Raw genomic sequence first — 18,142 nt, 5'->3', positions numbered from 1 at the left:
TGTAGGCAATGTTTTATCTCGTATTTCCTACAGAAGTAGCGGACTCCCTAGATGCTAAAGACACCTTTTATTTTAGAGGCAAACAAATTATTTTAAATGTAACTGAAATGTAAATATTTATTAGGCCTCTTTTCCATTTGATTCTTTGAATATGAATAGTCCCAAAACAGTACTTCCTCTGAAATTTTCAGCTTCAAGCCGATGAACCTGACTGAAAAAAAATCAAACGTGACAATTGAGGAAACACAATTTTTTCTTTAAAACCTTACACCACCACCTTCCAAACATTGGCGTTTTGCTTAGTTTCAAACCACAGTGCTTGGTCCAGGTTGAAAATAGAAGATACCTTAGACCTGGGAACACCACTGGCCTTGGCCTGTCCACCTTGAGTCAGGCAAGGCTGAGAGTGAAGCCTGCCTTGACCGAAGCTTAAATTTCTAAAAGGAAAAAGCAGGAGACCAGAAGAAGCACAAAGGAAATCTCTCAGCCATGTTAGGAATGGCATTTTGACAAACAACTAATTGACTTCAACCAACTGACCTGTCCATCAATGAAAACCTTAAAAAGTAACAGGATGGTTTGTGTGAAAAATAACACCACACATTTTGACTTATATTACTCAGGCAGTTTATCAGCCAACACAGTTTGGTCTATAAAGCATCCCACATGTTCCCAGCTAGTCACCCTGTCCCAGCTTTATGGGTGCTGCTACACTAAATAAAACTAGTCTTTGATCACCCATCCTACCCTGCAGCTACTAATGTTCACTGAGATCCCTTCTAAGTTGGCTATCTTTCCCCTGATGGAGATACAACCAGCATACCGTTAAGAGTAAATTAATCAAACTCTGCAGTACCATTCACATACAAAGAGCAGTCTGTGGTACTTTATACTGTCACACAGCAAGCACTGGGATGGATTGAAATACATCTGTGGCTCATTAGCTCTGTGTCTGAGCTCTCAAAATCCAACACCAATGAGCTGCTGAAGGGTATGCAGCTGAACAAGGTACACAAGCACAGCCATGCTAGTCGATGGCCTTCGCCAAAGAGGTAATAGTCCTTTTATTGAGATTTGCACCACCAGGGTTTTCTCCACATTTGCTGATGGCTTAAAGACATACGTGATCAGTCACTGGTGTTCAGTGGACACATCATCCTTCATTGAGTCACAGCAACTCAGTATCATTTCTCTGAGTCTTAGATATTACCAGGCAATGCTTGTCATCAGCAGCACCTTATTTGCTCCTCAGGTCTCTTACCAGATACTGAAGTCGCTGGCGTTCAGTCTCTGGAGTGAATTCTGAAGACATTGGAATGACTTCACCATTTCGGATTATTATAGCCCTGTAAAAGTAATAAAACATCATCAGCATAGAAAAAGAAGGTAAAAAAACCCAGAAAACCATGGGGTACAGTCGCAGTCTCGTTTTCTTCAGAATCATGACAAATAAAGACATTTCTTTTCCACTGAGGTTGTCAGCAGAACAGGGTAATTCCTGCCCTGCGTCCTTCAGGCTGAGTAACAAAGTATACTTGTATAAACCAAGTTCATTTTAGAGCTCACAAAAACATCCAAGCAATAAAGGCAAGAGTTATTTCAATTGATGTCTACAGGGTATCCTTATTAAGTGAAATGCAGACACCCAGAGGAGATGCTGCAGAATCAGTGATTGTAGAACAACTCTTTGCAGGTTTTAATACCAGTTGTGGCTGACACTGTCTAAACTACTGGCTTCAAATGACTCATGTAAGCACTTTCCAATTATTGACTGGTCATATGTCATGTCAGAACATCTCTACTCCAACAGCAAATGGAAATAGCAAAGCAAATCCTATTTAACACAAATTTAACTAGTTACCTGCTGAAAGATGGCAGGTAATGGAATGATTGTAGGTTAGCCAGGAGATTTCACACACAATTCTGCAAATGGCAGAGAGAAAATTTTCTCAAACACCTGCCTGTTGCGTCTTAACAATCTGCTATGCTGCACACAAAATATGGTCCAATCTTTCCCTGGTGTAATGCCACTGGCTGGAACACAAGTCACAGGAAGGGAGAATTCACCCAATATTTCTGCATTCTACATTCATGTACTCACTCACAGAACTACGTTCCTTTATCTTTCCATTACTTAGGCAGTTCTGTAAGCAGAGCAATGCCTGGCACTTTTGAAGAGCTTGGTAAACTATGTATCATCCCAAAGACTTCAACGGCTGTTGTGGAACTGCCTCAGCCACCAGTAGATTAATTCAGTGTTTGGATAGCAGCAGTGTACCAGCTCCCCTCTTGAATTTAGACAGAATTTGGTGTAGCTAAAAATGTATTTGCCACTTGGATTTTAGTTTCTCTATGTTTTAAATGGTCCCATTTCTGTGATCTTTTCACCCCACTGACGTCCTATTTATGAGTTAGCTTACTTCCCTTGATAATTTGATTGATTTGCTATCATTACTTCTATGCCAGGTGTTCTGATAGCACTGCAAAGCAACCAACAAATATAGTAGGCACACAAAGACTGAAAACTTAAACTTCTAAATTCAAAACACAGGCATCTTGAGAAAACCAACTCAGGTACAAACCTGAATTTCTAAAATTAGTGGCACTGGATAGATTTCCAAGTCTTGTGGTTAGGCCAGTGGACTAAAACTCTCTCCAGACTGTCATCTACTATTGCTAGCATGCAAAAGGCAGCAGCATTATCCAGGACTAAATGAACTGTTCACATTTCTGAGATTCACGTTGCAAAAAGCAGATAGGTTCAGGATGGTACTACAATGGGAGATGTGGGAAGAAGCTCAGGCAATGAGGGGAAAACTGATTTGCTTTGAAAGGTAATAAAATTCATGCTCTTGGACTTCCAGCACTTCCTTGCAAATAATCCCGTGTAGAAATTAGAGGTGGCAAGAGTGCAGCCTATACACTGAAGGTTCCCACTGGCCCTTAATTAAAACCAGTATTATGTACTTGAGACAGACATGGTAGCTGCAACTCTTTAATTTCCTAAAACAAATTTGTGCATAATTTTGGACAGATTTTTTTTCTACTTTAGGGAATCCAACTACATTACAGGCTTACAAAAATGCCTATCCAATTAAAAATAATAAAAGTTTGCTGAAAATCTTTTGCATTTCTGAGACAGTCATTTAAATACAGATTAAGAACTCTACCACCTCTCTTCTGCAACAACACATTTGCTTTTATTTTTGCAGTTCCTGAGGTATTCAGCTTTGAACCAGATTTATTTACGCGGACAGTGAACATTTTATATAACTTTTTTATATGTTATTTGATTCACTTGAGTAGGCCTCCACTTAAGGGGTCTGTGGGTTTACTACATAATATATACTCTGGCAACAGTCTAGACCAGACTGATCAAAGGAGCTATCAGACACTAACCAAATTTTACACACTAGTTTAAGTGAGTCATAAGGGATTTTCTGATCTTTTGCTTGTCTGAAAGAGCTAATATAAAACCACACGTTGATATAACCGTTAGCACATCAGGCTAATTTTCTAATTATTCTTTGCTTCCCCTTTAATCACCACTTCACAGGAAATCCATATTTTAAAGACCATTGAGACCAGTCTGGGGTTCACCTTTTTCTTTGTGCACATTGACATACTTTCTATATATGTTGATACCTGTCATTCTCACTTCTGTGGGTAGAATTTGGCCCTGAGGGACTCACATCAAATAAAAAGCAATTCAGAGGCGAGTGGGTCAACCTTTCATAGCTCAATTTATTTTCACCAGAATTGGCAGCCACCTGGGATGAAAAGCACAACCCAGCACACACACACATACACAAAAAAAAAATCTTCAGAGGGGGAGGAATTAAAGTAATACTGTTGATACCTGGTAAAATAGAGTTTTATGTTTTTCATTAATGTTTTCACCAGTTGGACTTTATTCAACTTGCAAGTTACAGCTGCTCATAAAGTCAAATGATTTGATCTGAGGAATGAGACAGCTCTAGATATGAGTAATGGGAGGGACACAGACATACACGTACAAGGCACTGGTCCAAATTCAACTGTGGTGAGCTTATAAGCCCATACTGGGACCTTTCTGCACTAACTGCTTAGCTGTTTCATGACAGCAAAGGGTATTTCTGATGGCCCAAGTGACAAGAATGGGCACATTTGTTGGCTATCTCACTGAGGAGGCTGGGTGCAAAAGCCTGGCCTGGGAGCCACCCTGCTCGGTGGGATTTTCCCCTGTGATTGAAAAGGTGCCGAATAAGGCCCTAATTGGGTTTGGAGACTGAAGTGCCCTTTCTGTGACCTTGCAGTGACAGAGCTGCCAACCAGCGACTGAAGGCTTTTTCCACCGAGCAACCTCCAGAGCCCTGAATTCAATAGCCCAGAGTCAATAACTGCTCACGAGGAGGGAGCCTGGCTGATGCAGCAGCTGCAAACAGCTCCAGCAACTGCTTTTAGAGACCCACTCTATACGGTCCTGCAGGACAATTAATTTTGACTTTGCACTTCCTAATGGACTAAGCAGCAACATGGCAACTAAGCAGCAGTTACATTAGCATTACTGCTTCTGCCATGCATGAAACACACGTATGCAAGGAAGTAGTGTTCTGAAAGCATTTAAACTCTCCATGTATTGAGGATATATGAATGTATATTTTATGCCAGAATACAGCTGTCCTATTAAACTGTCAGAAATAACTACATAGGAAGCAAGAATTCCTTGAATAGATGCAGCTCCCAGAGAGCATCTGATTCTGCCATGTTTAATAGTGACATTTTAATTTCCACCACACTGGTGAAACACATTGTAGCAGAGCCACAGGGTGAGCCTGCCAAAGGCAGATGGATGATTCATGTTTGCCGAGAACAAGTATGTCAACACTAACCAAATATTCTCTGATGACAAGGTTGCTTCAGACCCACACCAATCATTAATTTATATCACCAATGAAGTAGTAATTAAAAAGAAAAGCTTTTTTTGGCAGGATTGGAAATTGGGAGTCACAGATCTGCAGACTCCTCAGTGCATTGCCCTCCATGCTCTGATGCCCTCTCCACACACCATTGTCTACAGCGAGAAACTGCTCTGAAGTCTTGAAGCCACAGAGGCCAGTAAGTCACTTATTCTGATCTCTTCTAAAAACAAACTAGATTTCCCTGAGTCCTTTCCTCTCTTTTGAACCCTAACTCTCTACCCACAGGAACTACAGGATTGTACTTGCCATTGCATTTCACATCCTCTGCATGACAATGAAAGTATGTTCACTAATCCAGAGCTGGGATACTCACAGTAAACTGGAATATATTGAGGAAAAAATTTCCCAAAACACAGCTGAAGTAGCCTAAAATGGAAGAAACAAGAATCTGATTTTGTATCTCTTTTGGCCTCTCAAGCTCTTCTGATCCAGCGAAACCACACCCTGAATAACTAAATTGGGAGCAAGAGATGTGCCAGTGGCTCAATGCACAAGTCAGGACTGGCAGTCATGGCAAATCCTACAGCCGGCTATGCCTGCTCAGTCACATGCAAATGAAAAGAAACACCAGGAGCTTAAAAGGCTGCATGTGCATCTACAGAAAGCAGTGCATTTATCTTTTGGATTCACATGAGAGTATAGTCCAGAATGATCAGCTAAATTCACACAGAATATTAAGTATACAGTTATTTTCTATATTCAGATTCAATACTTAGAAATCATATTTGGTGCCTTAGTATACATCTGCTTTTAAAATACATGGAGATTGAAGCAACAAAAGGACAAAAATCTGCCACTGCGCTATACTGCTGCTGTGATGCTCAAGATGTAGCAACAACACAGGTTTAAGGAAAATATTGATGTATCAACTGCTTTTGCATTTTTAATATGGCTAACAACTACCACCTCTCCTCGAATCAAGCAGGGTTTGGGGTTTTTTGTTTATCTTTTGTGGAAAACACAATCAGCTGAAAATTGCACAGCATCCTTTCTATGTTTCTTATGAGAAACAAATACAGGAAATTCATACATTTTAGAGGAACCTCTTGTTGGTTACTCTCATTTAATCATACAGAGAAAGCAACACTTTAGTGAACAAGGTCAAAAGTGTAATTCCACTGCTGTCACAGGTCTAGTGGGATTCTGGTGTTCAAAACAAAGGGACATCTCCAACTCTTAGGAGTATTCAGGGGACAGCCTGATTCCGTTACACACTTTTTCAGCCAAAAATTATTTGAAACGCAACATTAAACTGCACATTTCTACAACACAGGATAAAAATCTGGTAAAGGTGACAGAGAAAGACCATTCAGAAAACCCTTTTTGACAGTGTATATCAATTCCAAGCCAGAGGGAGGATGTATCCATTTTGTCAAAAGGTGTTAAGCATGTGGATTCAGTACAGTTGAAGCAGAAGTGTCTGGCCTCTCTGCAAAGGTATTAGAAATGTGTCAATGAAAAAGAAAGAGGGATTAAACTGACAGAAAGAATAAGGCAGGGTCTTATCACATTCAAGGGGGAACTAAGCAGTAGATTTTAATTAGGTGTGTCACAAGATAGTTGTGGAAAAAAGAAAGTAAATCCTAGAACTACTATAGAATCAGTCTATATGGGTGCTTGTTTACATTGGTAACTAAATGCATATATTTTAACAATCCAGGAAAGATCATTGTTAATGTTTGATAAACTTCAAACCAGCTGTGCTTTTTTTTTTTTAATTTCTTTACCTTTTCTTAATTGCTAAGAAGTGAAAGACAATGACTATAAAATTATAAAAATGAGAAATGTTTTTCTCTTCTGTAAATGAAGTACTGGAACTTACAGCCATTATGATTACTGATAACTTTTAATACATGCAGCATTGGCAACTTGGTTTTACTTACTTAAAACTGAATTACTCCCACTTAGTCCCACACAGACCCATTTCTCAATGTTTCTTTAAAAACCAGGTGAACAAACACCTCACTGTGCTGGCAGTAACTGTGGAACTGATCTCATATTCCATCCCATGTGTTCACTAACAACATGATTCTATAGTGCAAAGCCTTTAAATGATTTCCTTAATTTTATGAATTAAGGTAGGCTGGAGATAGTGAAACAAACCATTATGTAACATTTACCTGGCATTAAAACAGGTTCCAGTGATGATATATCCATCACCATAAAACTCAGGTGGAAGCAGCAACCCTCAGCAACACCAATGGAAAAAACACTCTGGCTGCCTCCCACCCGTAATATCTAAGATAATGCCCCAACTCTTGGCATCACTATCAAGAAGAAAACAAGCAACAAACCAGGGAAGGAGTAGAGCCAGTGAAAATTGTCTCTGTCCTCACTTTCCATTTACTGTCACTCAACAGTCCTGCCACTCTGATTTCTTTGTATTCTTCAGCACAAACATAAGCCTGTTCACAGAAACCTTGTGACAGGATAGAAACACTGAATCATTTTTCTTTCAGCCGAACAAAGCCAAGGTTAAGTGGGAGCAGACTCTCCCTGCTTGTGGCTCTTCCTGGGACAATGTAGTTTCATGTTACGTTGTGGGTTATAGCAGGCTGCTCAGACACTTTCATTCATCGCTTGGGGGAACTTCAGCTCCCTCAAGCCAATAAAAGGTGTGAGAACTTGCCTTGGTGAAGTATTGCAGAAGTAATTTCCTACAGGAGCGTGCTCTGGCATTTCCTGCCAGAACAATGAAGATCACTTCCAAACTTCTGCTAAGGCTTTTTGCAGACTGCCAGCCACCCTGGCTGCTCCAAGGGTTAGTATCTCAGCAGCACAACTGCCAAGTGCAGCCCTTGCTCCACTAGGACACTGACTGGGCATTCCCAAGTATTTCATTCAAGGTCCTTTCTTCACGTCTTTGCCGCAGCATGGAGCCAAGCATGCTATACCTCTCCTGTGGCAAGACAAGAACCTCCTCCTCCCTTTGAAAAGAAGCAGAGAAAGAAATTATGAAATCTAGACCCTGCAAACCTCCCTGAAAGTTGTCTTTCAGAGGCACCTGCAAGCACATGAGCTGTTCCTGCACACACGTATAGAGCTTTACGCTGTTTCCAATTACCTGACTCACTCATATTTCTATTTCTAGTGCTTATTTAGTGATTCCTTTGGAGAAGGCTTCTGGGCACAATGAGGCTGCTGAAATACTCTAAAGCCACTGTTCTGGCGGTCTGATTTAATTGTATTATTTTTAATAAAGGATCACAAATAGGCAAACAGAAGCTGTTTCTCTAAGCAGAATAACATAGATTTCCATGGAAGGGCTTACTTCTCATCTACAGTAGCACCTGAACCAGTCAGGATCTTTCTTACTGCCATCAAAAAATAACAGAAATCATAATTTTTAGAACTGATCTGGTATTCCATCTCATGTATTCACTAACAACTTAGTAAGCAGCAGTTAAAGGGATTTTCTACCACTGGCAGCCTCCCTCTGCCCTATATATTGCATCTAACCATGAGAAGCACCTGGTTGTCACAAAAAATGGAACTAAATGACTTCAGTTGTTTCTGCATCACTACTGTACAGTTTTAAGTTAAATGTAATGCTGAGCTTGCAGGCTGTCCACAGAGGAGATAGCTTGGAGAAGACACGTTGCCCCATCATTTTTGACCCCTGGAGTGGTATGCTTCTAGTTGTCAGTGCCTCTTTAGTAGGCTGCAGCTCCATTCCCATGGGACTCTACTGTGAATTCCCTGCTCTAGTTTAGGTCCTGAAGTGTATTGCCTGGCTGATGAAATCTTAAGTATGGAGTTATTATTAGCACTTGGCTTTATCAATGGGGTTTCATTTTAGGGCTAATTATATATATTTTTTTATGCCTGCCCCATCACTAATGCGATGGCAGTACCTATCTGAATGCAATGTTCTTGTTTGCTTAATTGGGAAAGTAACTTTTGCTATTGAATCAATAGTGACTTTGTAAGTTTACCTTTACACTCCTAGTATCGTCTACTCCAGCTCCAGTAGTACTAACCCAAATGTGAATAAACTAAACTAAAATGCTCTGTAATTAACTGCGTGTACTCTCCTGGTAGTTTACATCTCAACGCATCAATCTTTCAGAAAGGGCTTCAGCTGGCAGCTAGAGAACTATTACAAGCCAGTTTATAGTGACACTACTAGCACACAAAAACTGCCCACCATTGGCTCCAATAGCCTTAGGCTGGAGATTTACTGCCCTCTTAGGATTCATTTTGCCCCAATGATTTCAGTGTATTCTTCATCTGAACACAGTTAAGTACAAGGCTGCAATGATGACAGACCACCATGTTTCTGTATCATGGCTGAACACCAGGCCACCAATTACTCAGGCCGTGCCAGGGAAATGAACAAAGAAGTGCAGTCACATCTCTGTGGCCAGCTCTGAGCCTCAGGACTGGTATCTGTGGAATCAGTCTTTTTCCCTGTTGTCCAGGATATCACATTCATCTCCACAACAAGTTACTATGGCAACTAAACCTAGGCTTAGTGGATGAAGGCATTGCTGTGCAAGCCAGTGTTTATTTTGTCAGTGATATGGCTGGGATATGGCTGTCCATGTAAGATGGAAGAAGTAAGGATTTTTTACCTCTCTGCTCTTCGCTGTCTTACCATTGACAAAGAAAGAATGAATTCTAGCACCTAAAGTCCTATCTACTTGGACCTCAGCTTTTCTGCTTAACTCAGCACCAGTTGCAGGATATTGGAACAAGCTGGATCGAGACGCAAAAGCAGACTGCAAGTCACGCTCTCTGCTTGCTCTTCATCCGTGAATTTTTACCCAAGTCCTGCTTCATTCACCCACACAGAAGTGACCAGGGCCATTACTTAAAGTCTCAGGAGCAGGGCTCAAGCAGCATTGCACAGCTGCTTCTGAGACTGAACAGCCTGGGCTGCCTTGAGTTTGCTGAATTCAGGTGACTTGAAAAGCTTTTCAACATAGTAAGGACCACAGCAGACTTTGAAACATTCACCAAGCAAGCCTGGGGTGCTCCCTCTGGCCCCCCTCCCAAAGTACAGATCGGAGCTAGAGAACCAAGTGCCCAGGCTGCTTTGCATGCATTGACCCTGGCCCTGCAACACTGCAATGAAGAACTTGCACGTCTCTGTGCTCAGCTACAAAGGCACAGATTAAAAAGATAGATTGTTTGGAGTTTGTTGGCTTTTTTTTTTTTGCCTTTCTTTTTTTTTTTTAAAGGCTGAAACTCCATGAGAATTAAAGTTAATAGAATTCTTTATTCCTGGAAACCAATACCAATGAACTGTGGCTTTACAGTTTACTGATATTACTCGAATAGCCAAAATTTTTCTCCTTCCTCATTATCTGTAGCATAAGATAATGTCTGTGTGGTAAGGACCAATGATTTAACTGAATGTATTCCTCACTGAAAATGTTTACAATGACTTTAGTACCTGCTAATTGCCACAGGTATTGCTAAGGCATATGCTCTCCCAGGAAAAACAAGAGTTTGAAAAAGAAGTAGGACATTTGTTTTGTTTTCAAAGCCTACAAACATTTACTACCAAATGAATAATTTCTACCAAGTCAGTGCTGGATATGACATGCCAGTAACCTGAACTTGTCATCCACTGGATAACTAGAAAATGCTCTTCCTTAGCACTGCCCTTTGAGTGAAATAACTTCTTTCTGATCCAACACCTTTTCTTCACACCTTGCCTTAAGTGTTTCTTGAAGTGCCTTCAAAAGCTTTACCCAGCACGAAATCCTGCAGTATCTGATGTTGCTGTCATTCCAATGAATCTTGTGCTCTTGCTTCTCCCTGGAAGGAGGCCAGGCAGGAAAAGGGGAGAAGGGCTTTCTGCAGGCCTGAAAATCGTGCTTCTAAGGAAAAAGACAGAGGGAACAGAAAGAGAGGACATGGCCATGTCTCCTGAACGTGGCTAATCTTTTCCAACATTTTGGGCTAGTCAGGATCAGACTTCTCCACCTATCAAACTGCAGTGAAGGAGAATGTACATGGCAGAGACTTGCTTTGCTTTGAATTCAGTCTTTCCTCACTACACAGACCTGTGAGCAAACCAGACTTAGGTTATCTGTTGCCCTGAAATGATCTAACATTTTTTATTTTCAAGTGATTCTGTCACAGAATTAATAATAACCTAAAAAGGGGATGTACCATAGATCAGCCAACATACAATCTGTAAGTGTTGCTCTTGCCTCAGGGGAGGCATCTTTTGAGAATTTAGAGGAATGAGAACTTCAGGGGACGAAGAGAAATCCCTACCAATTGCATGGCCTTTGTGTGTTGCTCAGTTTTGAAACTTTCTTTGCCCCATCTTTAGGAGAAGACATGAAAAAGAATGCTTTTCCAAATACAGTATTTTCCAAATACTGCAGACTGGAGAAGCTTAGTAACCGAGTTAGTCTTTCCCCTAGAGACCTCTAAGTCTCTAGTATAAAGCACAGTTACTGTTGTTTACGTAGACACAGATGTAAGAAGACAGAGAGGGCTTAGGCAGACCACTCGCAGAAAACAGGGGAAATACACACCATTTAGAAGATGAATAGTTATGAAAAACAGAAAATTAAAGCTTCCTAGAAAAACAGTAAACCAAAGACTAAATTAAACTAGTTTTACAATAGCAATATATAAGAACACTTTTTAGTTTCCATCCTTACACAGTGTTAGCGCCTCTGGCAAAAACAACCCTGCTGGACTGCCTCAAGGAAGAGGTCAGATACCATGAACCACAAAAATGGCTCAGAATCATCAATACTGACTTCTCAGAAATTCTATTTAAGCTACACTGCCAGTCAGCAGACACATAGCTGTTTCCATGCCCCTCTCATTTACTTCATAAAAACAAATTAAGCCCCCAAATCTGACTTCCTATAACAAGAACTAACCATGAGGGAAGCAGCTGACAAGCACCATGACAAAGAAGAGGAACTATAAATGTAGTAAGCTTCAACACAAGCAGCAAATCCAGAAAGAACTGAAAAGGTAAACAAATTCAATTTTCAATTCACTATTTTATTACACTGGGAGAAGACTGTGTTATAAACACACTCTCCCACACCTGGTCTCTTGAAGTACCAATGAAGTTACTTTACCTGCACCCACACAAAACCATCACAAAAATAATCACTCAACAAGCTCCTACCATTTAATAAGCCCAAATGCCTTAGCATTAATTTTACACTTGTAAAAAGGAGGAGAAAATCTATTCTGGACATGAGGATGTACGTTCAAGGAGAGTGTGAATATGCCCTGAAAACATAAGTACTGGGGAGCAAAAGCAAGGAGGCAAAAAGATGATAAAAAAGAGCTGATGAAGCAAAGCAAAAAACTCAGTGACCCTGCAAGTCCGTGAAGCCTTCGAAATATCAGGCTCTTTGCTTTGATGCTATGTTCTGCCAATAAATCAAAAAAAGCCCATGAAGCCATTTGCAGATTTAGTGAGGGTTTCAGGGTGTATGGAAAAGTCAAATCAACTTGTGATATTCTGCTTCTTGTATAATGATAAAGGCACAGCTACCCTACATGGCTCCAAGCACAGCACAAAATGGAAGTGCCTGCAGGCTCCGAGCAGCTCCCTAACCAGACAACACAAAAGCCAGAACAGTGCCCGTGCCAAAGATGGTTAATATGATCATATTGCATTATAGTCATTGTAGTGATATTGGACAAATGTTATGTTGCATGAGGCTATACAATAATTGGGCAGTAATCAGTAAAAACATTAAGTCCCTGTTTTACAACTGCTTCATCAGTAGCTATAAAACAACATCCTAATAAAGAGCATAAAACTAAAAAGAACTGAGATTAACAAGGCGTGTTATGGCAGTTTAGAAGTAAAAGTCACTTTAGCAATATAGAATTGAACGACACTATTTAAAACAATGACCAGAGAAGATTTACTATTCCATATTAAAAAAAGAAAAGAAAAAAATAGCAGCTATTCCAATGGCCTAGTTTTCATAGTAAATATGTCATGCTGGTAAGCAAAAAACAGCGCCTCAATGCTCACCAAAAAAAGCACTATATATTGGATAGCTGACTATAGCACTATCAGTTCCTAATCAGATAACCTTGCATGGACAATGCTAATCACTGAAAAGAAGAAAGAGAGACAAAGAAACATTAGAAAAAGCTTTGGCTGATATTCAGATATTAATTTTGACTGTACAAGTATTTATATATATATTTATGGCAGAGTCCAAGAATGATCACATAAGCCATTAGAGAATGAAAGCAGTTCCTTCCAAGTTGTTTTTATCAGGCTCTGAATACATCACCTCATTTTTAGTAGGGTTCTGGTATCATGTGCAGTTAACATGTAATTATTACAGAACTGTGATTGCATCGTTAGCAGAAGTTTAATTATATCATTGACATTAGTGATGCCATAACATCAAGCTCAATAATAGTTCATAACAAAACCTACAATTAGCACAGTTTTTCCTCCCTTTTACACCAACCAAAAGTGTTCAGCTTGGAGAAGCCTAATAGTCCATACAGAAGTGAGCTAGGGCTGAACCTGAAAGGATTGCTGGCTGGTAATTTAGTAATATGGTAATTAAAGTCTTTTCATGATGTAATTACACATCAACTACAAAAGGACAGCTGCTATACAACACTGCCAGGGTACATGGCATGAAATGATTAGATTTGAGAAGCTTTGGTAGATAAACTGAATACCACAGACATAAGTCTGAGGTATAGCTGGCACCACACAGTACATTATTATTCAAGTCTCACACTTAACGTTGCCTTAGTCTCATTGTGATAGGAACAGTTTGTTGCACATACCTTGGTCCTCCAACAGCAGAAGCTCTTCAAAATCCACCTTTAAAAGCCTCTGCTGTTTTGAAGTTCTCTGAAATTATAAAACCTAACCTTCACCTGGGGAGAGGCAGTATAACTGAGGTTTACATGAACCCAAAATGTTTATTTCCCACACGAAATCTTCTCTCACTGACTCCTATCTGTGGGAAATTAAACTTGATTTATTTGCCAGCTTTTTCCAGTGGGGTAGCAGAGACGGAAGGAGGAGAATGAGGAGAGGGGAAAGGCGCAAATGAGGAAGGGAACTAAGAACTAAGGGTTTTGGCATCTAGTTCCAACAGCAACAAGAAGGCATCCCCTATTTAAGTGAAAGAACAAACCGACCCTTCTTCTAAAAAGCAGATAAACATTTCTTGAAGTAGTTTCTTTATTGTATTTCTCACTACCCTCCCTTTTATCTGTACAAACCACAAAGTTGACCACATGAGGGATGAGACAGCAAAAAGCAACATATTTTTCCAACTAACACAAGTAAAATTTCTTGACTACATAACTGGGCTCTTCAAAATACAGGAATGCACTGTGCACCCTGGCAGTGGGCAGACAACCTCAGTAGCTTGTTTAGTCCTAAAACGTCCTTTTTGTCATGACAGCAAGTCGGATGTTTTGCAATAGCTGGTTTTTTCCCTGTAAGTGGGAAAGGGGATTTGGTGGGAGAAAGACCCAGACCAACTGATCTACACTTTAAAGCTTTAAAATTTCTTTTGAGCTAGGAAAGTCTAGGAATGGACTCACCTGAAAATGAAAGATTTTGGGATAATTCTCCTCAGCATAAGAGAGATCTTCAGTGAAGTCCATTTGGAAAGTGCAAAACCAAACTGTTTTGAATCTGAAGGGACTTTATTACAAGTTATTAGGAATGAGAATTTGAATCCTGGTTCAAATAACACCCAATCTTGCTGATGGTTTCCTTTCTGATTCCTGCTCTCCCTCTTTTTTCTGAGGAGATGTTTTGGGTGGACTTAATGAACATGCAAAACTCCTTGAAGACTTAGTATGTTTAACTACAGTTACACCAATACTCTGGCACCCACTGCAGATCACTGCCAACAGGACTGTCTTGCCCTTGGGTATCAGAGGCTGCAATTGAGCTGAGGCTGCTCTCAGGGAGCACAGGAGGAATCCTGAGGGAACTGGAAGCAGCCAGTTCCAGTCATTTAGAAACAAAGATCTTAGAAGTACTAGGCTACTCAGAAGTAAGTCCCGCATGGCCAGTTTTACACAGCGCACTTTTAAGAGGCAATAAAGCAAATTAGCCAACTCAGACTCAACTGTACTTCAAGCACAATAGCACAAGAAAACATGATTATTTCTAATTTAATGGTAGAAGAGATAGAAGGTCATTCAGCTAGTGGTTCTGTTGATGAGACAGGTGATCACTTCAAACATGGTTGCAGCTACCATGTGAGGGCTCACTTGACACGATGCAAAAAGGAGTTTCAAATAGGTCACTTGTCAATAGAAACTGGGTGCACAACTTGCAACCTATACAGCAAATTTAGCATCTTAAAAACAATCACCAAGGTAAAAAGCAAAGGAATTTTATGCACAAAGGATTTATCTGACTTCCTACACAGTTTAAATCAGTAAGAGGCAATAAAAATCTTAGGTTTAAACTACAAAACGCTTCACTTTTGAGTGTTGTCTCTGTAAGTACGTGGGTGTACACACTACAAACACGAACTGTGTGTGCACAAACCTTAAACACAAACACATAACCACAGCAGTCTTCACCTAAAGACAACATGGTTCAATACCTTTGCAGATATTAATTACTTGGCTGTTAACAGAATACAACAGCAGTTCGTATCACATGGGAACTATTCTCCCTGTCCTGTTTATACAGTGCACTGCCAAAAGAAACATGTGAAGTCTGAAGTCTTGCAGGAAGACCCTCATTATCTCTCTCCAATGATGGTAAGGGCAGAGTTAGAGATGGGGAAAGAATGCAAGTGAGAGATTTCCAGTATGCTCCTATCCTCAGCAGCATCAGAAGACAAAGAAAAAGCTTATAATGAGTCTTCAAGGACCCAACTTCAAAATAAAACAAAGCAACAGCTCCTGAGCAACAGCATTCAGTTATGAGAAATGTACAAGTACATGAGGTGGAAGAGGAAAAGCAAAAAACCTATACTGTGATAGTCTGTCTCCCTCTCCTCTGCCCCCGACGCAAGAGTAGCAGCTATTTGCTTACTGATCACTACCTTCAATTACATGAAAATCTGAAAGCCAAATGGCCTATCAAGACTAAGCCTGGCAACAAGAGACACAGGACTTCCTATAGAACAAATACAGCCCTACCAGCTGCTCTGGATGCAGTCACCTTGTCAGTGTTCAACACAATTCTACTCCACGCCCAACATCTCTTCTGTTTCAATGTCTTTTTAGCACCTTTCCACTTCTCTGCAAACATCAAGTCATTCAGAAACTGCTATAGGACCTGAAGTTTCCCTGACTGCAACCACTGCTCAAGATACTGGAACTCTATCCTTGGCACTTGCATGCATTTCTGCGAGAAGTGCTAAGTGTCCAGCCAAGAAACAGAATCTTGTGATAGTGGCTGCTTTTAAGGAACTCGGTAACACCAGGCCTGGGGAGTTTGGGGTAAAGGATTAGACGGAGAGACAACACACTTACCTGCTATCACCAGCATTTGCCACATAAAGCTTCCCCAATAAATACACAACCACTAGGGCTGTGCAGCCACCAGAAATGTTATACACGGTCCTCTCTCGCTCTATTTGCAAATCCTGTGGGAAAAGAGAACAAGATCTATAAAGACAGCATTGCAAATAATGTTTGAGAAAATGAAATAATAAAAATACAATAAGAATAAAAACACAATAGTCTTTATTAAATTGTATGTCCCACTGGCTGTCTTTTCTTGCAGCTATGGTCACACGAGCTAGAAGAAGAACAGAAAGTTGAGGAGTACCTATTACTTTTTGTAAAGATGTTTGGGAAAATCAGGTCAGGAGACTGTAAAACATCAGGTACTAGGGAATAAACAGCATCTCTCAGCGATGCAAGAGAATTTGCGACGGCAAAAGCACAGTGAAGGCAAAGATAAATGAAGCTTAACAACAGGTACCTGGTGGTATAATTGGAGAGTGCTTTACATAGACAGCAAATAATTAATGAGACCAGCTACAACATGAATAAATACCTGGTCCCCTAGAGGAATGCTAGGATTGTGGGGCATACGCCTTTAGGAACAACAGCAAGATACGCTCATGCCACAAGGCTACCCTTCAGAAACATGGGGAATGAGTGGATGCTAAACTGATTCTGAGTGCAAGAAATATTAAAAAGTCCTCCACAGAAGTGGAGGACACAAATTATACTTATCACCAACAATCAATAAAGTCCTGGAAAGAAAAAATTATATAAATAAACACACACATATACACATACACATACAGTGCCTCAAGAAAACTTGGAGAACATAGAGTAAATAAGTAAATAAGCTACTTTCATGCATACATTTGAAACAAACGTTGAAGTGTATGCCAATGAATAAATTCTGCTGTCTGTAGTTTAGTTTCAGGTAATAACATGCTACAAATTACCCTTCTTTCCTGTGTCCAGAACTAAATCCAATTTCCAACTGGTCTGTCCTTATAACACTGGATTCAAACAGGGAGCATCATTTAACGTCACCATTGCAAGTACTGGCAGATCTTTTCCAGCTAAACCTTGCTACTTTTATGTGGTTTTTATTATGAATATATGTTTGCCTCTGTGTGTGTGCATATGCACAGACCTATACTTCAGCCATTTTCATATTTGCACTGAGCAACAAACAGCTCAAATTGTTCATGCCTTGAGGTATGGAATTTAGAGCTTTATTTCAGAGCTAAATTTATCTGAAGAAAAGCACTACAACAAATGCAAACCGTGACAGCTGCAATTTGATAGAAAATCTGAAGAGGTCCCTGTCCCACGCTTTGTCTCCTGCAAATTTCAGGGGAGGAAGGTGACCTGGAGCAGCAGTAGGGATGCTCAGCAGCGCTCGGGCGCTGTCCTGAGCGGGTGGGCTGAAGTGTTGGTCCCAAATAATGTGACTCCTCGCTGGCCGATGCACGCACATCCCATTTGTGCCACAAACACAGTGCCAAGGTGCTGTCCCAGAGGGCCATCCTCAGCTGTGTGTGGAAACTGCACGTGGCTGCCACAGGAACACGGGTTCTACTGCACTCACCCACTTTTTGGTGGGGAAGCGGGGGTGGTGATGGTGGTGAGGACCAGGAGGAAAACACTCCCAAGATATAAATCATATCTTGCAGAACCTTCGGTCACAGACATGGGCCTGTTATAAAGGCCTTTTTATCTCATCTTGCCATACAGCTGTATTCTCCTCCCCACGGTTTCTATATATTTTTAAA

General features: G+C 40.5%; 1 protein-coding gene and 1 long non-coding RNA gene across 3 annotated transcripts in view; one reads left to right on the top strand and one right to left on the bottom strand.

Moving 5' to 3' along the window:
- Window positions 1–18,142, bottom strand: part of PPM1H (protein phosphatase, Mg2+/Mn2+ dependent 1H) — a 133,789-nt gene that overhangs the window by 40,685 nt on the left and 74,962 nt on the right. For both annotated transcript variants that reach the window (XR_004239575.1, XM_032105532.1), the window contains exons 4-5: window positions 16,395–16,507; window positions 1,262–1,346 (exon numbers count right to left, since the gene is read on the bottom strand). Coding sequence is in view for 1 of the 2 variants with exons in the window: in XM_032105532.1 (XP_031961423.1) it covers window positions 1,262–1,346; window positions 16,395–16,507 (198 nt within the window). In the remaining variant the exon portion in view is untranslated. The remainder of the gene's footprint in view (window positions 1–1,261; window positions 1,347–16,394; window positions 16,508–18,142) is intronic.
- LOC116442490 lies at window positions 5,021–5,365 on the top strand. The gene is made up of 2 exons (XR_004239577.1): window positions 5,021–5,097; window positions 5,187–5,365. It is a non-coding gene; the product is annotated as an uncharacterized LOC116442490 (long non-coding RNA).

The sequence above is a fragment of the Corvus moneduloides genome, chromosome 4, assembly GCF_009650955.1.
Source record: "Corvus moneduloides isolate bCorMon1 chromosome 4, bCorMon1.pri, whole genome shotgun sequence".
Lineage (NCBI taxonomy): Eukaryota > Metazoa > Chordata > Aves > Passeriformes > Corvidae > Corvus > Corvus moneduloides.
Note: the sequence above shows the minus strand (reverse complement) of the source record. Positions and strands in the feature narration are given on the sequence as shown.